Source organism: Palaemon carinicauda, chromosome 7, assembly GCF_036898095.1.
Source record: "Palaemon carinicauda isolate YSFRI2023 chromosome 7, ASM3689809v2, whole genome shotgun sequence".
Lineage (NCBI taxonomy): Eukaryota > Metazoa > Arthropoda > Malacostraca > Decapoda > Palaemonidae > Palaemon > Palaemon carinicauda.
In genome coordinates this window covers 136,339,677-136,365,783 of record NC_090731.1, presented here as the reverse complement: position 1 = coordinate 136,365,783, position 26,107 = coordinate 136,339,677, and the positions used below count along the sequence as shown (strand labels likewise).

At 41.5% G+C, this 26,107-nt stretch overlaps 1 protein-coding gene across 1 annotated transcript in view; it reads right to left on the bottom strand.

The window, feature by feature from the left end:
- The window catches only part of ndl (serine protease nudel), a 277,009-nt gene that overhangs the window by 178,003 nt on the left and 72,899 nt on the right, over nt 1–26,107 (bottom strand). Inside the window, exons 12-13 of the mRNA XM_068376910.1 lie at nt 17,927–18,149; nt 1,924–2,053 (exon numbers count right to left, since the gene is read on the bottom strand). Of these exons, the coding sequence (XP_068233011.1) occupies nt 1,924–2,053; nt 17,927–18,149 (353 nt within the window). The remainder of the gene's footprint in view (nt 1–1,923; nt 2,054–17,926; nt 18,150–26,107) is intronic.

Here is a 26,107-nt window from a genome sequence, read left to right as displayed (position 1 = left end):
TCCAGCTTATTTTCTTTAATAAGTTACCTGTCTGTTTTTGCTTCATGATCTACATTAAACAATTTCAAATATTTTAAAATTCAGGATTCAATTTGGTTTCTCTGAATTTTATAAGTGTACCTGTGTGAGCATACTATTCCTATTTTAGAACTAAGTTTAATATAAATCAGTTTCTTTGGCTGTATTTGACACTATTTTGCATTTAGCCATATACAGCAATATTCTTTATCCTAAAATCTCCTCCTTAAGGAGTTCGGGGATCTATCATCTTGTCCCACCTCATGATTACTTGGGTAAAGAATTTTATCAGGAATATATTTGGGGTACACTGGTAGATCACAATGCTGTTCATATATACTATATCAAAATTTGCTCTAATAGATTGTCTAATGAAACTGATAAAATGTTGGATGATTTTATTGCTAGACTTAATTCCAAGTAGAATTAAACTTGGCATACTATAGTCAATTTCTACCAACACTGCACATTAAGAATATTTAACGATGAGTATTAGTTCTTCAATGATTACTCACTACTCTCATGATATTGGTAATGTGTTCTTCACAACTGATACAAGGAGTGTTCTTCACCACAGGTATGATGGATAGAGGGTCATAGATCCTTCCCCTTTAAACACTACCATATTTGCCAAATCAAATTAATTTTGGATTCGTTTTAAGGTAGAAATTTATGATTATACTTCATCATATAAGTGGTAAGCCCCCATTTATGGCAGGTTTTTATCCATGGAGAAGCCTCACAGAGTATAAATAATTCTCTGGTACACTTCCATCAGGACGGCATGGCTCTAGCCCAAAAAAAAGGGATTTTGGCGTAGGAAAAATCGAATTTTGGGCGAGATAGCCATGTCGTCCTGTTGGCTGACCCGTTACGTCCTACTTTTCCCCGCCAGTTTGCTCGTTGGAGACTTCTATTTCACAGTAGCTCAAATGCGACGTGTAATGAGAAGCAGGAACATATAGGGGTGCTCGAAGGTGATAGGATGTGTAACGGCTCCTTACTTATCCTTCCCCTTAGTGGGTTAGACTGGGTAAGGTCTGTTTAGGGTGCAGATATCTATGGTTATCTTAGGATACGTCCCTGATTATACACGATATCTTCAGATGGTCGTTTCCGGGGGTTGGAACCCCGTGATACCCGACGGTAATTCTCTTGTAATATCAATCGCAGAAATATTATACTGAAGAAGTTGCCTGAAGGAACTTCCTTCAGGACCACATGGCTCTAGCCCAAAAATGAAAGAAAGAAAGAAGAAAGAGAGAGAGAGAGAGAGAGAGAGAGAGAGAGAGAGAGAGAGAGAGAGAGAGAGAGAGAGAGAGAGAGAGAGAGAGAGAGAGAGAGAGAGAGAAAAAAAAAAAGGAAGAGAAGAGAAAAAAAGAGGAAGAAAAAGAAAAGAAAGAAAGAAAAAGAAAAAAACAATAAGAAGGAAGAAAGCATTAAGAAGAAACAAAGAAAAATTATTTAAAGTAAATGAAAGAAAGAAAAAATTATCAGTTTCCTCCCAAAGTAGTACATAGAGAATTATAAAATGCAAAATTCAGAGCATACTGCAAGAATAAGCTTTTAAGCATCTTCAGATACAGTATAAGTTTTCTTATTGACCAGTTCAGAGCACAATATTTTACTAAAATTCAAAATAAAAACTATTATCCAAATTTCTTCACATGGGCTAGGTGTTTTTACAAATTTTATTTTCCAGCATTAATACTTTAAGCACATGGCAGAGTAGAGAATTTATCCTAAAGGCTGAGAAGTTAAGAGTCTTGTCTTCAAACAAGTTTCCACAGTTTAAACTTCACTTTATTACTGTAGATGGTTTCTGTAAAAATATATATCCAACCTACAATTTAAAATAAAATTTATGAACAAGCATGTACAAAAGCTTTAAATATTTTTACTTACACAGAGCAAGAGAAGTTATCTCTGGGGCAGTCAATTCCTTTGGTTCCAGTATAATTATAAAGGATGCTATAGCTATTATCATACCCGCCAGTATCTTTTGTTGCATACAGCGGTGTTACTGGTTCAACTTCTGTAAAGAGGTAAAAAAAACCTATGAGAGAAACTGTCTTGCTAAACCTAATTTGGATGTACATTAAGTATAAATTCCAGCAAATACACTTCTAATAAAAAGTTAAATTTATAAATTTGGACTATACAATAAATACTCCAATTATTTTTTGGGCTCGAGCCCTGTCGTCCTGATGGAGGTTCCTCAATGGCAGCTTTCTACTTGGGATATTTCTGCGAGTGATATACCAGATAACTTTACCTTAAGAGGTATCACAGAGTTCTAACCTCCGGAGCAATATCCCAAAAAGATATCTTGTATAAATCAGGGAAGAGCTAATAACAAGCCACAGTTATCCTTCCCGGAATAGTTGACTGTCTCGAAGGATAGGGGATAGGGTAGGATATGTGGGCAAGAGAGCCGTAACAACTCCCGATCCTAATGTGCTACAACTACCACGTTTTCTGTTAAACATTCCTTTTTGCAGACCTCAGCATGACGGTTGCTTGGAGTTTTTCTGCTTGTTTTCTTAGCTTTTTGAGTGATTTAGCATTCATGCATACCTCAGCTTCTTCCTCATCAACAAAGTTGAGTACTCTTTTCTTGTGTGTTGGAGAACTTCCCGCCTCCACCCCGTTTTGCATACCTTTTATTATCTGTGGCCGGCATACGGACAGCACCGTTGCATCAGGTTTCCAAATCCCTCAGAAATGCTTAGTTATATAGTCATTTTATTGTAGGAATATGTTTTACATTATTCGTTTACAGTGTGGTAGGATTATGGGTATCCCAACCCCTTTTTTATGGTGTTACTTGCATGTTTATCAGCATCGACTTAGGCTAGCTCCACCTTAGACGGTGGCCATGACTGGAGTTTCTACATTTGTCCACCATCCACTTCTTTCAGCTGACCTGACCTTACCTATTTCGTGAGGCTGACCATCCTTCCGTGCTGTCCACTTGTCAAAGCAAGGAGCTGCAGTCCTGAAGTTCCCTCTGAAAGTTGGATAGTGTTTTACAGTTGTCCTAGGGTGACTTTTCACTTTCCACTTAGCTTATGTTTGGCGAGGCAGCGTAGGTCTTAGGAACTTGTTTCATGTGTACATGTTTACCCATTGGAACACATTACCCATTCTAATGATGACATACACACCCTTGTGCTGCCTTACCCCTTCTTAGGCTTACTTCTAAGTTTTTGGTAGGCTACGAGTGATTGTGAGGACTTGTCCTCTGCACCCTATCACTGCAGACCTATCACTATTCCTGTTCTGTGTGGGAGTTAGACCTTTTACTCGTGCCGCCTTACCAATTTCTGAGTTTCCCATCACCACCCTTTTCCCTTCCCCTTGTGCCTGTTAGTGTCTACCTATCTGCTGTGGAACTTTGTTCCCATCCCTGTCTAGTCCCATGGAGACTGAATTACTCTTTGTCGCCATCTTTGGACAGGATAGCTTGTAGGGTATCTATCCTGGCCCTAGGTGGGTGAAATTTTTTCCTTCCTTAAGACTGAATCTCTGCCATCTTAAGAAACCCTTGAGTGATTTCTCTGCCCCTTCCCTTCCTCATTAGGCCAAAACCTGACTGTTCTGGGAACTACAGTTCTTGTCTAGTCAGCTTACCCTAGCAATTTAGTTTTTCCCTTACCTGCTAGGTGGGCTAGGCTTGCCTGCACAGTTCTCCCTATAGCCTAACCCTATCTAGGCAAATAGTTGGTACCCCTTGGGGATTCTCTGACGCCTTAGCAGTTGCCTGTTCTGTAACTGCCACTTCCCATCCTGTGCTATGTGCCTCTTGCTGTGGTGTCTTAACTCCTTTGCCTGGTTTGCCTATCTTGGCAGAATTGTCGCCTTCTCTGTCTGCTTCCGGTCTTGTCAGCTTCAGTAGTTCTAGCACTGGAAGTGTGTTGGCTATGGATCATTCCCTCTGCTGCCTTAGCTGCAGCCTTAGACTGGTCATCTGCTCATTCCTATCCTCTCTCATATGAGGAAAATTGTCTCAAGTTGGTCAATTGGATCCAGCCTGGTTGTCAGGATATCCTTTGCATTTCCAATTTTCAGCGTCCTGGCAGTCTTATAAGACTTGTTATCCCTCGGGCTAAACCGCCTCTTTTCATAAGTTAATGATAATTACCAAATATTGGTAGATTCCCTGTTTTTCCTACTTTTATCTCTCCCCCTGATTGTGGACCCTTCCTTATGGGATTGTCCACTCTCTCCCTGTCAAATTAACAATACCTCTGCCATGTGTCGACATGCCTAGGGTCTTGAAAATCCAATTTTATCTTCCATATACCAAGGCACTTCCCCCAATTTTGGGGGGTAGCCGACATCAACAAAAAAAAAAAAAAGGGGACTACTCTCTACGTTCCTCCAGCCTAACCAGGGACTCAGCCGAGTTCAGCTGGTACTGCCGCAGTACCAGCTGAACTCGGCTGAGTCCCTGGTTAGGCTGGAGGAACGTTGAGAGTAGTCCCCTTTTTGTTTTGTTTTATCTTGGCTGCTAGAAATAGTTGCCACCTTAACCCAGCTACTGCCGCTTCGGGGGCAGTTGTTGCTGGCTTAATAAGTTTGATAAGTGAATTTGCCTTCTTAGGTTGTGTAATTGGACCAACTTTGGAGGTATTGGTGTTCCTTTGATGTGGACCTATCCTTCATATTCGTACCAAACTGTCATTGCGGTTTTTTCTTCCAAAAACCGCAAAATGATTTCCGAGCTGTTTGGCATGAGTCTCCATTATCTTGTAGTCTTAAGCCATATTTTAGCTGGTAGGATTATTTATGCTAGAATTAATCTAAAGCATTATTTTATGTATAAAAAGTTTATATATATGATTAATCTTAAATATTTTTTAATGATTTGAGTTCATTGAAATTTTTTTTTCTTTACAGGTTGCCCATGATATGGAGTGTTCTACGGTCACCTGTACTAGGCGAGTCAAGTTGCCCTGTGGCCAGAAGACTTGCCAGAAACATGTGGACTGTCTTGTTTTCAATGGGTCTCTTGCAATCTGGGAACCTAATAACTCAGGTTTGCAGGGACCTACCTAACACCAGCTTCCACGGAGTCGAAAGACGATCCATCACTGGGTTAGCGGCTTCCAGAAGAGCTCTCGACAAGGTGACCCTTATCTTCCTTCTATGGAACTGAAGGTCCTACTCTTTCCCAAGACCGAGGTGACCGCAGTTTTTGGTCACCAATTACCGACGGTTCAACTCCCGCCAGTACCAGTAGATCATGCGGATGATGAAGTTCGGGATGCTCTGCAAGTCATGAGCCTGGACACCAACAAGAAATCAACAGCTGCTTCTGTGTCATCAAAGAGGGAAAGGATTCTGCTGACCACGGAAGCCTCTGAGGAGTCATTGGATATACCTCGGGCGAGTACAGTTCCCAATACTCGCTTAGCTTGTTCCCCATCCCTGCTGCTCAGACCCCAGCTTCCACCTCTACACCTGTTCCTACGCCAGATAAACCTTTGTTTCTAGGGCAAATGGAATTTATGGCGTCCATAAAAGCTTTCATGGAAAACCTAAATGCAAACACAGAACGTACTCAAGCGGACCTAATGGGGAGAATAGAAGCTCTACAAATGAAACCTACTTTTAACACTCCCCCCAGCTCCGAGCCTACCTGAATGCACAGTTAAGAACCTTTAGCGTTATGCTGAGCATATGGCCTTAAGTGTAGGGTACCTCCACATCGGTGTGTGTTTGGGTTCGAAGCCAGTCTTCAACTTTAATTCTTCTCATCAATTGATAGTCATCCTTACTGCTACTTTAGGCTTAATTCAGAAGCACCCATTAGGGATGATACAATCCCTATGGAAACTATCACCTGGACAACAGTACAGCTCAGTCTCTTTTGGTTGAGGAGCTAAAGACGGCTGAATTCACCAATACCTAACTTTCTGCTTTCAGCAGGAAGCATGCCACCTTTGTAGCCCCCCCCCCCCAAAGATACAGTTTCCCTTCTCCTCTAAAAGCTTAGATGCTGTAAAAAAAAGCAGTATTGAAGAGTAGACTATTGCCAGTGCTAGAGGCATGCACACCTGTCTCCCTAGCCCTTCCTTATGATTCAGACAGTTGTAAGGATGTCCAACATACTTTCACTGTTGGAAAACTAGAGAAAGACATCGGAGTTATGCACTTCAATGAGAAACTGCCTAGAATTACAGAGTCCCTTTTAAGAATGTCCTCCTGAAGAGGAGGGTGACCAAGGGCATTGTCGAGGACCAGGAGGCATTTCAATGGCAGGTTTTTCACAGCCAAATATTTTTTGACTGCCAGACCAAAGCACAGATTGACCCATTCTGTGAAGAGATGCCGCGTTACCCAAGCATTAGCGCGCCCCATCACTTGCAGTTTTTCTTTCAAGATCTATTGGCTCTTGAAAGAACGTGGGTTTTCCAAGTGGTACAATAGCAGTGGCTTGACCTTACAGTCACCGCTGGCATTGGCACACAAGGCTAGAGTTAACCGGTCGTTTATGGGTTTATGGCCCAGTAGTCTCTTCTCCTCTGCCGTGATTAAAGTCCTCCTGGGCATCTACTTCCAGAAAAGGCCAGTTTCATCACAGTTGAAGACTTGTTGGGGGATAAAGCCATGTCGGGCGATAACCAAGGCAAAGGTTGTGACGAAGTCCATTACGGCTTCCAAGTCGGAGCTTGCTGCTTCCCCATACCTTACAACCGAGTGTATCCCAGTCCGTTTTTTGAAATTATCCGATTAGCCACGACTGGCTTCGAAGGTTTCCGCTGGCGTCGAAGTCTCCCCTCTCTTGGCTGCTTACTTCCCTTTCAAGTCATCATAGATTCTGCTGGCCTTTTCACATATGATTGTCTGTCACGCTATCTCCCGCCAACCGTTTCTCCTTTATACATTATAAAAGAAACCTCTTCATCGTGAAAATCACTGCGCAGCTTGGAAAGGATAGTTACTCCTCTGGAAGGCTTGGTGCTCTTTATAGCATCCTTCTGCTTGAGGATGGTACATGTTGTCATGTACACCTCTCAAATTGGTGCACCAGCTTAGTCCCTCCACGCCACTCATGTTTTTCGATTATTTCATGCTTCATCTCCATTGTCATCATACGCTTTTTCTTTTCACTGCCTTGTTTGCATTCGCTTGCTTTAGACCCATTTCTTATTCAATTAATTTTGCACTGATTAATGCAAAAAAAAGTACAAAAAAGCAAACGCTACAGCCGATGCACGGAGATAACTTAACGCGACTGAGATCCAACGGGAAAGACCGAGTGATACTGTCCAGGTGAGAAGCCTCTCACACACTGCCACCTGGCGGCCGCATAGGGAACTATCTCGTATTTCAAATTTTTTCTTGTATCTCGGGATAAAAATTTGCTCGTAACTTTCCTCGACTCTCAAATTTCTTGTATGTTGGGACACTCATATCTCAAGGTATTACTGTAAACGAAAACTATGATATCATGTAATATACTGGTGCTCTATATAATATTCATCATTAATATATTTCAAATAAACTAAGTAATTATATAAACAATACGCCATTTGTATGTGCAAGGCGGGACCGTCATATCAACAGCACAGCTGATCACAAGCAAAGTTAAACAAAAAAAAAGTTTAATTGTTGACTGCAAAAAAAGATTGAAATTGAAAAATAAAATACAATAAGGATTTATTAGAGCATAAGATATACTACAGAACAAGAAAATTAAATAATGATATACAGTAAGAAATATCGATAATAATATGACTTGGATGAATTATAATGCAGCTTGATAAATCTACGGAACCTTCACTTTTTTAGTTTGACATACGTTGAAATAGACTTACGACGAGCCTCTCGGTCCCTTTCTCAGTCGTAAGTCGGCGACTATCTGTATATCTCATATTACTCAGTACACAATAAGGTATTTTTACTTGCATTATAGGCTTCAAGTCTGATAAAGATAGCTATCCACCTTAGTACTTATATACCCTTAGAATGCAGAGAATAACAAATGCCTGGGATTAGAGCAGTTGCTTGTACCATAAGTACTTGAAAGTTAAACCATGTTGCGCAGCAACAATAGGCCTATAGAAAATGTCTAAAAACCTGTAATGGTTCATAATACTGGTTTCTCTCTTCCAAACTCCAACTTTAGAACGTGTGCTGCAGAATAGTTATTGCGGAACGCTAACATTGCGGCATGCCGAGGTTATCATGAGCTCAAGGGAGGGCCCTTTAAGACTGTTCCCCAGAGGATTTATAGGCTCTCTTTTCTCTCAACCAGAAAGTAAGTTTCTAGAAAATTTCTTTTTTGGAACAGCCAGTGCTCACAAACAAATTGGAGATTTTAGGCCTGAGATATCGTGCTCTCTTTAAACATTTACATACTGCTCTTAAAGGACAAGGTAACATGTTATCCAGGTCATCAGCTACCTCAGAGAAGATCATGAAAGAAATCTGAAATAATTATCAGCCAGAATTTGGGTTTCGGCCACAAATTCTAGAATAAACTGATTTTGAGCTTAGCGAAAAATCTATTTTTGGGTGAGATGGCCATGACGTCCGGATGGAAGGTTCCTTTAGTAGCTTCCCAAGGGTATATATGATTACATTGATATTCCCAGAGAATCAAACCAAAGGTTTCCCAGGATCCTAACTTCTGGCGCGAGTACCCTTAAGATTACTCTCAAGGGTATCGTATATAATCAGGGGACGTATTCTTGACACGCCACATGGCAATCTGCACCCCGAATAGGCTTTACGCTTCGAGGGGGATACGTAGCAGAATTAGAAGGGTAGCCGCAATAGAGGTTACCCTGATTCCCCTACTACAATCGTATCACAACCGCGCCAACTCCCTCTGGCGATCATTCCTTGTGGCGTTGAGCATGGTGCTACAGATGCAGTAGTTCAGGGAGGGAAACCGTGAAGATCTTTTCATAGAAAAGAAGAGTGGCACCATCAGGACGTCATGGCCATCTCACCCAAAAATAGATTTTTCACTTCGCTCAAAATCCGTTTTTTTGGGCTCAAGCCTGATGGAAGCATACCAGAGAATTAATGTATCTGGATTTTCATCAGTGCCTTAACCTTGGAACAATATTTCTACGGCCAAAAGGGCCAATTGAGACAAACGACGTTACCGTTATCCGTCATTATCACTAAGCATAACAATGTTAGTGCTTCCTGCCCCCTGCAGGGAAGAGTCATTTTTAGACGTTAGAAAAGGGGCCTCAAGGTAGCATATACTGTATTGTATGAACAAACATAAGTATACACTGAGAATACAAATGGTCTCAAGGCTTGCATATATTGCGGAACCAACATCAATGTCCTCATCCGTTGTTTGTAAGCATACAATGATATGAGAAATACTTACATGAGTAAGTCAAGGAACTCTGGCATCTTAAACATGCAATTGTTGGGCGAATTAGGATGCAACTGCATTTTAAGAGACATTTATTCCTAATAAATGACTACATGCTAAATGAATGTAGCATAAGGAAATTATACAAGAGACATACACAGAAATTAATGTTCCCTTTTTTGAAAGGGGAAAATTGATGAGTGCCACTCTCAGACTGAAGAAAAGCTCCTTTAACAAGACTTTTCTTTATAATTTCTGTACATGAAATAGTCTAACAACACTGTGTACTATGTACACACGGCACTAGTGGTATCCGTATAATTTCACACCTGAGATTCTGAACAGATTTGGTGTTACCATGGCAACACTTATTCAAAGGGAGGTCAAACTAAAATTGCTGACCCCTTCTCCTTTTAATTGATAGTCCCAATCAATTTACTGTTCATCGCAGAGGTAGACGACAGGGTCCAAAATAGCACCTGTCTGTAAGACACACCGGACAACCTCCGATCAGTAAATGAGCGAAGAGGCTGAAGTCCACACACTGAAAGGTTCAGTGATGAAGCAACTTTTCTCGGATCTTAATCTGCAGGAGTGCTGTCAGGATCCGCTCCGCGAATAAGGTAGGCGAGCTTCGCCCTCAGTTATAGGGATAGTTTGATCCAAAGTTTTCTCCTGTAAAGAGCGGTTTCTCCTGAAGTCCGAAGTTCTATGAAGATAGACCTTAGACACTAGCAGCCATAGAGAGATATCTTCCTTTAGAGGGCAGATTCTCCAGGAACCCCACCTCTTAGTGGGTAGGTCGTCCTTAGTGAGAAAGGTTGGATCAGAAAGAGATGCAGTTCTCCCACTTAATGTGGCCCTCATCCTTTCACCAACTCAAGCCCCAGAGGCTATAGTGAACCGAAAAATAACCTTTTGGGTAAGATCCTTGAGGGAACGACCCTCATTGTTCACAGGTGAGGCATAAAGTAGGATCTTGTCCAAAGACCATGAGATGGGCTTTAGTGGCGCTACAGGCCTAAGCCTGCACATGTTTTCGGAATCTTATTAAAGATTTCATTCGTCAGATCCATTTAAACGGCATATAGAAGAGGTCTAGTCGGGGTTGACTTGCACATGGATATTGGTCCATGGATCCAAAGATCCAATCAAGTGACCTCTCTCGCAAAGTTGGCCCTACCCTTGGTGCTTACTCAAGGGTTTATATGGGGACAAGGCTGAGGAACTAGGCTTCTCATAGTATCCAAGGATACACTGCCTCCTTTCTCAAAGGCCATCGTGCTGTTGGCTGCCAGACCTTGAATATAGGGGTGGCCAGAGAAGGACAGGCAGAAGATCATGAGATAGCTTTCGGTCCCTGTTGCCTTACAAAGCAGCTTACTTTTCCCAAGAAGACTCTTATTGTCTTCTAGTTGACTAGACTTGTATTCAAGGAATTCTATTTTGCCTTTTGAGATCCCAGACTTTTTCCTAACCGTTAAGGGCAAGGAATTCATAAGATGAAGGGATCAGGTGTACTGTGATAAATCAAAGTCAGAAAACTTCTGAACCTCATGGATAATCCTAGGTGCATAACTAGGACCAGCCTCAGCCTCAGTTCCTTCATTACAGGGAACGGGGTGTTCTTGGGCTACCTGGGAGCCAACAGAGCCCCTCTTCCCTGGAAGGGTCTCAACATGTAGAGGGCCTTCCGGAAGAAATTTGATGGGCTGAACAGGAATTTTTAAGTCCATCACTTCTATTCTAGAGACATGATGTCTGTTACCTCCACTAGAGGATCCTCGTATGGGGCTATATATCGAGATAGTATCTTGATGACGCTCGTGATGAAGAGAACGATCTGCCGCTTGGGGACTTGTTCCCATCTGGGAAGGAATGGGTCTGCGTCCGTGTACCATTCCAACTCTATTGGGTTGAATCCGAGAAGAGCATCTGCTGTCACCTTGCGGATCATTTATAAACGAGCTGCTGATAGGCGCCATTCCCTTAAGGAAGGAATGGCTAACATTCCCTAATGAAATGAGATGTCCCTTATCCTTGACAGTTTCGACGACTCATTATCGCTTCGATGCCCCAGATCAGCCTGAGGTGGTCTGGATCTATGTGGAGAGTGTTTCTCCAACCATTACAGGGCTAAAATGGACTACGGGCCCGTGGCCTCTGGTCACTGTAGGGTAAGCGAAGAGGGAATGACCATCATTGGTCCTATTAGATCTCTTCGAGCGTTTGATGCGTATCTTCTCCAGCCTCTTAACGCATCTTACAGCTGTGCACATAGCACTGGGTCTGTCATTATTGTGAACTGGAGAGAGTTCAAAACTCCTCCCTGTTAGAATCATGGAATCCTGACTGATTACAATAGTCTCTTGACAGACCTTATGATCTCCTTTTACATCCCCAAGGGAAAGGAGCGTTAGGGTGACCGCAGGTTTCAATGATTTTATAAAAACATTGAAGCCCCTGAGCTGGAGAGAATCGAGACTTCTTGAAGTTATTTTACATCCCCGATGTTCCGGGGCCAGATCATCTCCATGGATGCTCATAGACAGTCGTTTCGGGTGCTGCCCACCCTGCTTGACTGTGTGTGCTAATTCCGTGAAGATCCTAGGACTGAATCTAGTCCGACGAGAATCTTGTCTAGGATATATGTTAGCTTCTGTAACTTGGATCCTAGGTAGGAGTGAGAGGGTGACTGACTGAAAGTTGCCGATAGACATCTTTCAGGTCTGGCCAGACTTTCAACACCCCTTACTGAATAAGGTCCTTGTGTTCAAAAGGATTAACGTTCTGAACTTGCTGTTATATTGGAACTTGTTGAGTGGCGCCAAGTCCAGAATGACTCGAGTTTTCTCAAGTCCTTCAAGTCAACACTAAACAGCCTTCCTTGGAAATCGATGGACTCTACTTTCCTTACCACTAGTATGCTCTAGAGCTCTAAGGTATACCCTTCCAGGGGATTTGGAATGTAGGAAGAGTTGAGAAAAGGATGGTGGAGGTATGTCCACTTCCATTCTAGTCTCATCTTGGTTAGGCCTTGGACCCAAGGATCGAAGGTCCAGCGATCCAGGAGGAACTTCCTTCCTACCAGAAGCTTCTGTTTGCTTCGCATGATCAGAAGGTGTACATATCTGGCCGTCTGTGGAACAACGGTCATTGTAACTGTGGGATACTGAACATCCCAAGTAGAACTAAGAAACCTTCCCGTCCTCCTTTTAGGTCATACCTGACAGTTTGTCTATATCAGCTTCAAGTGTTTCACTGTAATAGAAGATTCCTTTCTATAGTATAAAGCTTAGGATAAGTACGCTGGAAAAGAATAGGAGACACATACGTGTGAATCCTTCCAGCCAACTGCTGCGGCCCTCCTAATTATTGATTCTAGGGCATCCCCTTTTAAAAGGAGCCCAATGGAAGATTCTAGCCCATAAGGATAGAGTAGCGTAAGCAGCGCCTACATCCAGGGAATTAATAATTAGAATCAAAGAGGCTGATGAGTCAGCGTAAGGAAAAAAAGGGGGGGGGAGTGTATCCCACAAATTAGGTAGGTCTCAGCAAGAGATTGTGCTCAGAAGCACAGCGTACTGGAAAACCAGTCTATTGTATGGTTATGTACCAAAGATTTCTGTGTGATATGGAGTTTTTATGATAAAGCAAAGTTTTGTGAATACTTACCTGGCAGTTATATATACATAGCTAATTATCTCTATTTCGGCAGAATTTTTCTAAAACTAGGCAACCGCCTTGTGGTGGTTGGGTGGTAACACCCGTTAAAGGGTGGTAGGAGGAATCATTCCCGTTTTCTGTTCTTCAGTTCATCTCTGCCGGCCGGATCGATAACACGTTGGTCCGTCATTAAGAGTTTTTCTTCGCTTTCCCTGCTCGGTGTACCAGTCTGCTTTTTTGGTGAAGTACTCTGATTTGGGGTTTTGGCGATCATACACCTATACAACTGGCATATTACCGTCAAGGCTAGTACTTGGGGGCAAGTTAACTGGCACAGTACTTCAGTACTGATATGGCTAGCAGTTCTCCGGCATGTCAGCAACTTGTCAGCGGGTCGCTGACAGAAGTCACACCTTCCTAGCCAGTATTCAATGTGACTGGGTAATGGTGAAAACTATATGCATAGTCACCAGCCCTCTGAATCATTGGTGACCCCTCGGGCTGTCGGCAGTCCGCCGGTTATCGGCGGGCTGCCGATTGAAGGCATACCAACTCAGCTATTGACTGGGTGGTGACCAGCTTCCTTTAGGAAGCTGTAAAATAAGTAGGTTTGAGAGATTTTAGAAATCTCACACCCAAATGTGTAAATGTTAAGCCTACTTACAGGTCAGAGGGTCTCAGATGGGGTTGGGAATTTGGAAAAAATATTGCTGGGGGCATGAACCTGCATGTATTATGTCCGTGAAAATACTCACTCTTTTAACTGCAAAAGACTGCGATGCATCATCTGGTGTCCCTCCTGTAAGGGAAGGAGAACAGAAATGAGTATTCAATTGATTATCACACTGATAAACAATTTGCAAAAATCATCTTTTGACAAAAATAGCTTAGGACAGAAAGCTATAAAGAGATAGCGGGAGAGACAGACCCGTGTATCCCCTGCGAGCCAATGCTGTTACCTCCCCTCAGTATTAAGATAAGGAAATTCCTCCAACTGGGGAATTCCTGGTGAAAAAAAGGGGGGGGGGTCAAACACCTAGGTGTAAGGAAGTGTACAAAGCACTGTCACCGCCCCCCCCCCCCCTTATACTTAACACTGTGAGGTAAGGAGGACTGATTTCACAATCAGAGTATCGAGGGAATGCCATTCTTTCAATATAGGATTGGTACCAGCAGAAGCTCGCACAAGGGTACCTAAAATATGTTGATTAGAAAAGATAAAAGACATATTTGTGTATCCCAACCAATCTATTTGCTGTGACCTCCCTTACAATATTAAATCAGGGAGTTTCCTGATCAGGGAAACTCGGGGATAAGGGCTCTCCCCTTTAAGGGTTAGAGGTGTCACACCACCAGCCCTTTACGAAATTTAATATTGTAGGGTAAATGGAAACTGATATCAAATCAGAATATTGACGAAATATTATTCTATCAATATAGAATTGGGTTCAGCAAATACCTGGGCAGGGATACCCAAGATATATTGGAAATAACTACTAGTATAATATATACGTTAGTTTTCCATCTGCCGTATATACAATACTGCAAATATACTGACTACCTGTATAATACTGTAGTTCAGCCGGCATGTTGCTGGATTAGCTAGCTCTTGCCGGAGTATCTAGCATGCTGGATGCTCTTGCCGGAGTATCTAGCATGCTGGATGCTCTTGCCGGAGTATCTAGCATGCTAGATGCTCTTGCCGGAGTATCTAGCATGCTAGATGCTCTTGCCGGAGTATCTAGCATGCTAGTTGAGAGAAGCATGGAGTGAAGGCTATCTATTACTGTGTATGTATACAGTAATAAAGGATGTAAAAAACTAATTTTACTACCTTTCTACTAGTATAATATATACGTTAGTTTTCCATCTGCCGTATATACTATACTGCAAATATACTGACTACCTGTATAGACATATACTGTAGTTCAGCCGGCAAGTTGCCGGATTAGCTAGCTCTTGCCGGAGCATCTAGCATGCTAGTTATGAGAGAGAGAGAGAAAGCATGGAGTGAAGGCTATCTATTACAGTACTGTGTATGTATACAGTAATAAAGGATGTTAAAGTCTAATTTTACTGCCTTTCTACACAAAGGTTCAAATGGAAGGGGAGAATGTAACATTCAGGCTTCCATCCATCTAGCCACAGTACTATTGCCGGCTCACCACTGTAGGCCAGCCTCCGGCAGCACTAGTACAGTCGGCATGCTACCGTGTGTCGGTACCTATCTGTGCCGGTCTACTGCCGGCCAGTGCAACACACCGACAACAGAAGTTGTGGCCAGCAGTTCAAGGGAGAACTGGAGAACCTTTGTGACAAAAGGGACCTCCCACCCCCAGCCGGCATGGCCGCCGGAAGCCGTCAGTCGCCGACAGCCGTCAGCTGAGGAGAAGGGGGTCTGGCCGGCTCCAGCAACCCACCGGCAATGGCAAGGTTGCAGGACGCCGGCTCAGGAAAGACAATGGCTCGGCCATCGTAAAAGAACAGAGAGGGGGGAGAAGGGGAGTTATGGGAGGGGCCGGCAATGCTGCCGGACCTACACACCTTGAAGAAACTGTTTCAGTACCGGCACAACCCCAAGCGGCAGGAGAATCTTCTATTCTCCAGCTTAGGAGGTGCTAATACAGTTAAGGGGACGGCAGTCCATGCCGTTCCTCTCAACAAGGGAGAAACAGAGTTCCAATGCCGGCGCCATCCTAGGCCATAAGAGTATACTAATCTACAGCCTAGGGTCTGCGAGAATAGGACTAGTCTACTAGACCACAGGGAGAAGGTGGCAGCATCATGCAACCACTTCAGGTGTAATCTAGGGAGGGCTGGCCTCCTATCCCGGCAGTTCAGCCGGCAGGGGAATGCAATCACCCCACTGACCGACCGCCGACTAAAGACTAAATACTCTGAGGTTCTGATCGAATCCCAAAACTTGCCATCTGCTGTTAAGGGATGAGACACAAAAACTCTAGGCTAGTCATGCCTGGATTCGAAATTCAAGGCCGGCGCATTGAGTTGTAGCCTAAGGCTACTCTCAGAGGGAAGAGATATATCCCATAAATCTCTATTCGAGACAAGTAACGGCTAAAATAATTCCAGGAGATATCAATCTCCAAAAAATGATAACCGATACACAAGGGTAACCGGGGAAATGTCGAAAGTATATGTCTAAGTTGGGATACCTAGACGAGGCGAGATCTCGGTTACCTAAAATCACCAAAACTCTGACATATACGATCGACACAGGAAAAGGGAAAATTATGCATATAAATATCTTTACAATATAAAATGCCTAAATAGCTTTCATAATAACAATTAAAGCTATTAAAACCGGTAATGTCGTTCTGCTAACTAAATAACACATGCCCAATGAACGACTGCGCCTATGGCGACACCGGTGACCGGCGTAGATCCAAACACAATAAATCAACTAATTTCATTGTGAGGCTGGAACTAAAATACATATTGTAAAGGATAAATACTAAACTTTCTGGATGGAGAAAGAAGCCGTAGAAAGCATAAAGATTCCCTTGAAATCGATTGAAAATGTAAGATCAACAGGGAACACCACCATAGCGAGTCGCTACAGTTAAAGGAATGACCGCCAGAGGGAGTTGGCGCGGTTGTGATACGATTGTAGTAGAGGAACCAGGGTAACCTCTATTGCGGCTACCCTTCTAATTCTGCCATGTATCCCCCTCGGAGCGTAAAGGCTATTCAGGGTGCAGATTGCCATGTGGCGTGTCAAGGAATACGTCCCCTGATTATATACGATACCCTTGAGAGTAATCTTAAGGGTACTCGCGCCAGAAGTTAGAATTCTGTGAAAACTTTGGTTTGATTCTCTGGGAATATCACTGTAGTCATATATACCCTTGGGAAGCTACTAAAGGAACCTTCCATCAGGACGTCATGGCTTGAGCCCAAAAAAGGACAAAGATAGTTCTCTCCAAGTTCTGGCTTGTGACAAAATATGAGAGACCATGCAATGCACTCACTCATGGCTGAAGCCAAAGCTAGGAGGAGGAAAAGTCTTTAAGGTGAGGTGTTCAAAGCTTTATGCAGAGATTTGTATGGTGCTTCCTTCAATGGCCATAAGATCTTGGTCACTTCCCAGAAAGGGGTTTTTACTTCTCAACGTGAGCAAGACTACTTTAAACTCCTAATCAGACCGGAGAGTTCCGAAGAGTCAGAGATCCAGTCCTTTCAGTTTGAATACTTAGCTCAAGGCCAAGTGATGGCCTTTTACTAAAGGGACTGAAAAGGCCTTGATAAGGGGAATAGTGGCTTCCCCTATGGCACCTATCACAGAAGATTCTCCACTTTGCCTGGTAAATTGATGTTAGTCTTTCGGAGATATCTGGAAAGCTACTTAGGCTAATTAAAAAACTTTTGTAAGAGACGCTGCAGAAAAATAAGACCAATTCCTACATTAAAGTGCTGACTTTACATCAAATAATTAAGTTTGAAGCTAAAAGATGATTTGGTTGCAGTGAATATGGAGCAATTAGTGTACACTACTCAGTTCACCTAGTACTTTACATACCCATGAAAATAAGAATCAAATGAAATGATCATGAAAAAGACACATTTTTTAAAAAATCTGCTGGAGAATAATACTTTTTGACAGAAAATTGTTGACCATACAAATCTACTAAGAAAAAAAATCCTGGGAAGGTACATTTGCACAGAATGGAACAGCCAAAAACTATGCAAAGAAGAAATAATTATTTGGGGAAGATTAATGTCAATTTGTACACACAAAAACCTCTACATACTATTAAATCCTTACCAAGCACAGAAAAATAACCCCAATACCACCATGCATTCACACAATAACCCTCTTCCATTTAAAAAAACCATTCTAAGAAGTCTGACTCAAGAAAAATACTATTCACTTACCATCTGCAGCACCTGATATCGTGGTTATAGCAATAGCAGTTGACACCGAAGGCTTCAAAGAGATCTCAAAAATAGCTGAGCTACTGGAAATAGCGCTAGCAGTAGTTGATTTAGTGGTGCTAGAGGTAGTAGTAGTACTTGTTGTACCTTGTGTTGAACTCTTATCTGACAAAATTGTACTCTCATGACAACCAAGTTCATCTTGTATTTGTAAACAATCCACCTGAGAATAAGGAAGAACCTTTAATTTTCATCAAATATGTAATACAGAAAACTATTTTACCCCTAAACCAAGGAGAAAGAAAAGATTCATCCAAGTCTCCTAATCAATCTCAACTAATCTACAAGACCAAAGGTATGCTGTGAACATCAATATCCCCAGATTTTACAAAAACATTTGATCATTTCCAATTCCACAATTTTAAATAATCTTATTTCTTACTACTACACTTACCCAATGTTCATTCTGCTGCTTCTCCAGAAACTCTCTAATCAACATTTACCGGCAATTTCTTTTTTTCAAATTTTCCATTTTCAGTAAACTCATGCCCTCAGATAAGGAAAGAACTTTCTAGCAGTAAGTGGTAATCCTATGTCTTGTACTTTAGCTTCAAAGTTTAAATTTTCCGTATCCTCTGGATACCACAAGGCAGTGGGGAAGTGCGGGGGCATGAATATGAAGTTTACTTTAAAATATTTGATTCCTATGAACCTCCCCTGATGTTTATATTGCTGACTCTCACACACTGGAGGTGGATGCCAGTGATGGAAGATGATATAATAAATTTAATTAAAAGCAATACTGTACAATCAGTCATCCTGATTCAACTAGGTTAGGTAACAGATGCAAAAATCGAAAATTTTCAAATGCTTGCTGGCCTAGGGTGGGTTAATTCTCATCCTACCATCTTGCTGGCAATTGTCTACATGCGGTCGCCTAACACTTTAGGTACCATCGTGCACTACAATATATTTTTCTTACATGCATTTATCACAGTATAGTATAAGTAATGTATTACTGTAAGAATACACTTCTGTAATTGAAATGTACTATGTATGTACAGTACTGTACACAGTCTACACAGCTAAAGTCATCGCTACAACTGCATGTAAAAACAAACAAAACACTGTTGTTCCCATCTCACAACACTTGCTGATACTGCAGTATAGTTTACAGTAATATACATACAGTATTATCACTACTGTACAGTACAGCATTATTAGCTAAAGTAACTAAGTGATCAGTGTTTTCTGTAGGTCAACTCGCCCCATTCAAACCCATCGTAAACATACCCTATATAGACTTGCTCCGACACTAATACAGAACTTTGAATTCTTTACAACAGAGTTGCCAGGTTTTCCAAATGAGAAAAGGCCAACGTCTTGCTCCGACACTAATACAGAACTTTGAATTCTTTACAACAGAGTTGCCAGGTTTTCCAAATGAGAAAAGGCCAACGTCTTGCTCCGACACTAATACAGAACTTTGAATTCTTTACAACAGAGTTGCCAGGTTTTCCAAATGAGAAAAGGCCAACGTCTAATCAACTGCAGCTTTAAAAGGCCAACCTAGTAGTAGAAAAAAGCCGAAAATATAGCATTTAGGGCTAACCAATTTCAAAAATGCCAAATTTAGGTATCTAGCACGAAGACAAAATTTTGGAGTTTTTTGGCCCGAAAAAGGCCAACCTGGCAACCCTGCTTTACAAAGAAAAACTCAGCATAGCTGGGTGTTCACACCCAAGCGAAGTGGCAGTCAATGCCCCAGATAGCGAGGGGATAGTGGGAGAGGCTCCAGCTCAGCCCACAATCTCATATTCAACCACTTTTGATTGTTGTCACTGTGTGGTGGTGTGTCACTCCTCTGTTTTATGTTTAAGGGGACCGTCCGCCATGGTGTTTTGACATACAAACTTTCAGAAATTGAAAATAGTTTTATTGCTTTTATGTATGCACAAAACATATCGTACATGCTCTCCAGAAGTTTCAGCCAATTATTTTTACAAATAATGAAGATATAGCGATCTTTAAATGATGACGTCATCCTTACTGCATCATCTGCATAACAGAGTTTGAGAGAATCGTCTATGTGTATTTTTGCAAATATATAGAGATTTTTTCACTTACATTTCAAAATCTTGTACGTCTGGCAGAAATGGAAGGCATTGGTAGAGGGTAGGTGAATGAAAACTACGAGCTAAGAGAACAGCAGCCGGAGGTTCCAAAAACGTATAGAAGTTATAATGCATGTATTTGTTCACTTGCAGTTCGTATGTACATTGTGTTTTCATAACGTCCTCAAGAACTTTATGGCAAGGCCAATGTTACCCAAGGTCATAGAAAGAGCAAAAAGTATACAGAGAACAAGAAAATGAACCAAAAAGAGAGGGAAACATGAATGTGAGTACAAAGCTGAAACATGCTAACTAAAACACTAGCAACAATGAGAGATCACTAGCAACAATGAGATCACTGGCAACTCATGACATCCTTACGCCAAACTTAATAGTATATTTAGGGTTTAAATACCTCGTTTAGGGTGTGTTAATGTATGAATAAACAAAAGTTATAACGTTATCTTTATTTCCTTAAGAAACGCAAAAATTTGTTGCAAATCTGTGGGAGCTCATAACTCAAATACATACTTATTCACACTTAAATACATTTTTCTCATTTAATGTTTGATTTCAGAGAGAGATATTGAAAAGAGGAATAAAAATCCCAAAATTTTGTGGGACAGAATTTTGATTTTCTTTTAACTTTCTCTTTCCCGATTATTTTGCGTCCAGACGAGGAAATAAAATCAAAATTCATAAAAAAAAAGGAAAATCAAAATTCCATCTCACACAATTGATCGGTTTGTGAAGTAGTTTTTGTGGTATAAGTTTCAATACAATTGGTGACAAATTAGTGGAGGAAAATGTAGATAATTTTTTATTTTAAATCATGATTTATGCTAATAATTCAAAGTATTTGATCAAATGACTTAATATTTTTATATGATGAAGGTATTATATGTCTGAAACATAGAAATAGAGCATTTTGGATCATTAAAAAAGAAAAGGCAGACATGGCAGAAGGTCCCCATAACTGGCCTAACTAACTTTCTTTTCAGGAGTATTTGCATTTTCCAGAGTACGCAGCATGTGGACTTTCGCTTCATGCCGAGGTAACTCGGGTATCTCCATGTGCTTAGTGTCAAAAGTGGTTATACTCCCAGAGGAGAGGGGGGGGAAGAGAAGACGAGAGAAGGGGAGGGAAGAGAAGGGGGGGAAGAGAAGGGGGGGAAGAGGAGAGGGGGGGAAGAGACGAGAGGGGGGGAAGAGGAGAGGAGAGAAAAATAGAGAAAAGGAGAGGAGAGGAGAGAAAAAAAAAGAGAAGAGAGGAGAGGAGAGAAAAAAAAAAGAGAGAAGAAGAGAGGAGAAAAAAAGAAGAGAAGAGAAGAAGAGAGGAGGAAAAAAAGAATAGAAGAGGAGGAGGAAAAAAAGAATAGAAGAGGAGGAGGAAAAAAAAAGAATAGAAGAGGAGGAGGAAAAAAAAAGAATAGAAGAGGAGGAGGAAAAAAAAAGAATAGAAGAGGAGGAGGAAAAAAAAAGAATAGAAGAGGAGGAGGAAAAAAAAAAAAGAATAGAAGAGGAGGAGGAAAAAAAAAAGAATAGAAGAGGAGGAGGAAAAAAAAAAAAGAATAGAAGAGGAGGAGGAAAAAAAAAAGAATAGAAGAGGAAAAAAAAAGAATAGAAGAGGAGGAGGAAAAAAAAAGAATAGAAGAGGAGGAGGAAAAAAAAGAATAGAAGAGGAGGAGGAAAAAAAAGAATAGAAGAGGAGGAGGAAAAAAAAGAATAGAAGAGGAGGAGGAAAAAAAAGAATAGAAGAGGAGGAGGAAAAAAAAAGAATAGAAGAGGAGGAGGAAAAAAAAGAATAGAAGAGGAGGAGGAAAAAAAAAGAATAGAAGAGGAGGAGGAAAAAAAAGAATAGAAGAGGAGGAGGAAAAAAAAAGAATAGAAGAGGAGGAGGAAAAAAAAAGAATAGAAGAGGAGGAGGAAAAAAAAAGAATAGAAGAGGAGGAGGAAAAAAAAAGAATAGAAGAGGAGGAGGAAAAAAAAAGAATAGAAGAGGAGGAGGAAAAAAAAAGAATAGAAGAGGAGGAAAGAAAAGAATAGAAGAGGAGGAGGAAAAAAAAGAATAGAAGAGGAGGAAAAAAAAAGAATAGAAGAGGAGGAAAGAAAAGAATAGAAGAGGAGGAAAGAAAAGAATAGAAGAGGAGGGAAAAAAAAGAATAGAAGGAGGAAAAAAAATAGGAGGAAAAAAAAGAAGAAGGAGGAAAAAAAGAATAGAAGGAGGAAAAAAAGAATAGAAGGAGGAAAAAAAGAATAGAAGGAGGAAAAAAAAAAGAATAGAAGGAGGAAAAAAAAAGAATAAAAGAGGAAAAAAAAAGAATAGAAGGGGAGGAGGAAAAAAAATAGAAGAGGAGGAGGAAAAAAAGAGAAGAGAAGAGGAGAGGAGGAAAAAAAAGATGGGAAAAAGAGAAAACCTTAACTTAGTGCCTTATTTTATGTTTGGGTTCCCCCAGGTCCCTCAGTGTGAGGCACCTCGTATATCCACCAGAGAGTTGCTAATGCATCTTCCGGTGTATTTTGCATCTTCCAGAAGACAAAGAGAAAAAAAAGGAGAAAAAAAGGAGAAAAAAAGAAGAGAAAAGGAAAAAAAAGAAGAGAAAAGGAAAAAAAGGAAGAGAAGGAAAGAAAGGAAAAAAAAGGAAGGAGAAAAAAGGAGAAAAAAAGAAGAGAAGGAGAAAAAAGAGAAGAGAACCTGTAAAAGAAATTTATGTTTAGAGCATACAGTAAAAATACAGTAAGAAAAATGTGGAACCTTACCTTTGGAGTGAGGCAGTATCCTAGACCGAAGTGGTGGGGCAGTAAAGGAGAATGACAAACGGCAGAAAACGTCAACAAGTGGCAGAAAAAAAAAAACTTTTACAAAACAGGTTAATAAATGACAGAAAACATTGACACTTAATTTTAGGAAACACATTAACAAATGGCAGGAAATATTAACTTCATGATTTTTTTTTTTTTTTTGGTCTTTTCTGAGCATTTTTTTTTTCTTCATGTTTTTTATTTTCTAAATTTAATTACACTATGTATTTTCTTCATCACTGCCACTTTTCTTTCTTTTTATATCTTGCGCTTGTCTTGCTTCTACCAAAGGCCTCTTTTAAAAAAAAAAAATTGTACAAAGAAGCTTATTTCTGCCTTCTTCAAATCTTCCTGAAATGACGGCATTATAGTATTCTAGGGTACGACTTAATAATTTTTTCCGTGTGTCTTTGCTACAAGAGCCATCTTTTTATAGTAGCCATCTAGACTTTCCTTATTTTCTGCCATTGTTTGTGGGTCATCCTCCTACCCCTCGCCATTACAACTCTCTTCCTGAATGATGTCCAGTTGTATGGCCTTCAACTCCTTCAGGTTTTCCGTCATAAGATCGGCTTGGTGCTCCTCGATAAGCTTACCTTTGTCTGCCTCATCAACTTCCAGACCCATGTTTGTCCCGAGTATAACAATCTCGGCAACCTCAGATTGAGCAACAGGTTCAGGATCGTCAACGTTTTCAACTTAGTCTTCAGCTTGGCCTTCGTGGAAGCCCTCGGAATCTTGTGCGGAGACGGCATCAGGCCACAGTTTTTTCCACGCAGAGTTCAAGGTTCACCTCAAAACCTCCTGCCAAGCTTGATCCATGATTTTGAGGCGCATCACAATATCAAAATGCTCCTTCCAAAATTGAGGAAGGGTGAGGTTAGTGCTCACTGATTTCGAAACATCTCTTGAAGAGATATTTCATATAAAACTTCTTAGTATAAAATCACTTGTTGGTCCATGGGCTGGAGGAGAGGGATGGTATTAGAAGGAAGAAAAGAGAACTTTGATGAAGGCATACTGTGCTAGGATATCTTCCTCGAGGGCAGGGTGAGCAGGGGCATTGTCCAACACCAGCAGGCACTTCAGAGGGAGGCACTTCTCTTCCAAATACTTTTTCACAGTCGGGCCGAAACAAATATTTACCACTCGGTGAACAAGTGTCTTGTTACCCAGGCTTTTGCATTAACCCTCCACAACACCTAAGATTCACCTTAATGACTTTGTGGGCCCTGAAGGCTCGAGAAGTATCAGAGTGATACACCAGCAGGGTTTCACCTTACAATCCCCATTGGCGTTTGCACAGAGTGCAAGGGTAAGCCTGTCCTTCATAGGCTTATGCCCGGATAGCCTCTTTTCTTATGCCGTGCTGTACTCTCGACAAGGCATTTTATTCCAAAAGAGTTCAGTTTCGTCGCAGTTGAAGACTGGCTGGAGACTAGCCTTCCTGGAGAATCAACTCTACCAACTTCTTAAACACTTAGGCCTCTTTCGTGTCCAAGCTTGCAGCCTCCTCATGACACCCCTGAATGAACGTAAAAGCGTCTTTTTCAAACCACCCACGAGAAGCCTTAAACGCTGGGGGGCCTGCTTTGATGCTGCTCCTCCTTCGTCAGCTTCGGCCTGAGCACGCACGAGATCACCAAAAATGGCGCTAGCGTTCTGGATGATTACCACTTCGATGATAGTGTCTTCAGCCATTTCATTGTCCTTTATCCAGACAAGAAGCAGTCTCTCCATCTCATAAACCACATGCCAGCCTCGTATTTCTTGATTATTCTATCTCTGTCACCATAGAAAGCATCATCCTCTTTTCCCTGGACATGAGAAACTTTCATGGGATCCATGGCTAATAACGTAACGTAATAACACACACGATACAGTACAATACAGTACAGTAGTCACGAACACACGATACAGTACAATGCAGGTACAGTAGTCACGAACGCACGATTCAGTACAATGCAGTATGGTAGTCACGAACACACGATACAGTACAATGCAGAACAGTAGTTATGAAAGCGAAATCACAAACAATAAGTCAATGCGTACGATACCGCTGCCGAAATTAAAAGAAATGGGAACGCCAATGCGTAGATGCATGATGGGATACAGTACAGTAGATGCTAACTAATATAGCCGGATCATATGGTGGTAACTAGCATCTGCGTAGGGAGATATTCAATAGGAGCGCAGAATGATGGAGAGTTTACAGGCTGGCGGCGAGAGAATTTTAAAATCAGTCTCTGACATGGTCGGGCTCCCGTAAAATACTTCCGTTCGTTGTCCGAAACATTTTTCGTGCCGCAAGTCTTAAAATTCTTCGCATCTCGTTTCGCAGTGAAAATTTTGTAAGCAAATTCTTTCGTGTCAAGAGGTACATACATACATATATCAAAGGCACTTCCCCCAATTTTGGGGGGTAGCCGACATCAACATGAAACAAAACAAAAAAAGGGGACCTCTACTCTCTACGTTCCTCCAGCCTAACCAGGGACTCAGCCGAGTTCAGCTGGTACTGCTAGGGTGCCACAGCCCAACCTCCCACATTTCCACCACAGATGAAGCTTCATACTGCTGAGTCCCCTACTGCTGCTACCTCCGCGGTCATCTAAGGCACCGGAGGAAGCAGCAGGGCCTACCGGAACTGCGTCACAATCGCTCGCCATTCATTCCTATTTCTAGCACGCTCTCTTGCCTCTCTCACATCTATCCTCCTATCACCCAGAGCTTTCTTCACACCATCCATCCACCCAAACCTTGGCCTTCCTCTTGTACTTCTCCCATCAACTCTTGCATTCATCACCTTCTTTAGCAGACAGCCATTTTCCATTCTCTCAACATGGCCAAATCACCTTAACACATTCATATCCACTCTAGCCGCTAACTCATTTCTTACACCCGTTCTCACCCTCACCACTTCGTTCCTAACCATATCTACTCGAGATACACCAGCCATACTTCTTAGACACTTCATCTCAAACACATTCAATTTCTGTCTCTCCATCACTTTCATTCCCCACAACTCCGATCCATACATCACAGTTGGTACAATCACTTTCTCATATAGAACTCTCTTTACATTCATGCCCAACCCTCTATTTTTTACTACTCCCTTAACTGCCCCCAACACTTTGCAACCTTCATTCACTCTCTGACGTACATCTGCTTCCACTCCACCATTTGCTGCAACAACAGACCCCAAGTACTTAAACTGATCCACCTCCTCAAGTAACTCTCCATTCAACATGACATTCAACCTTGC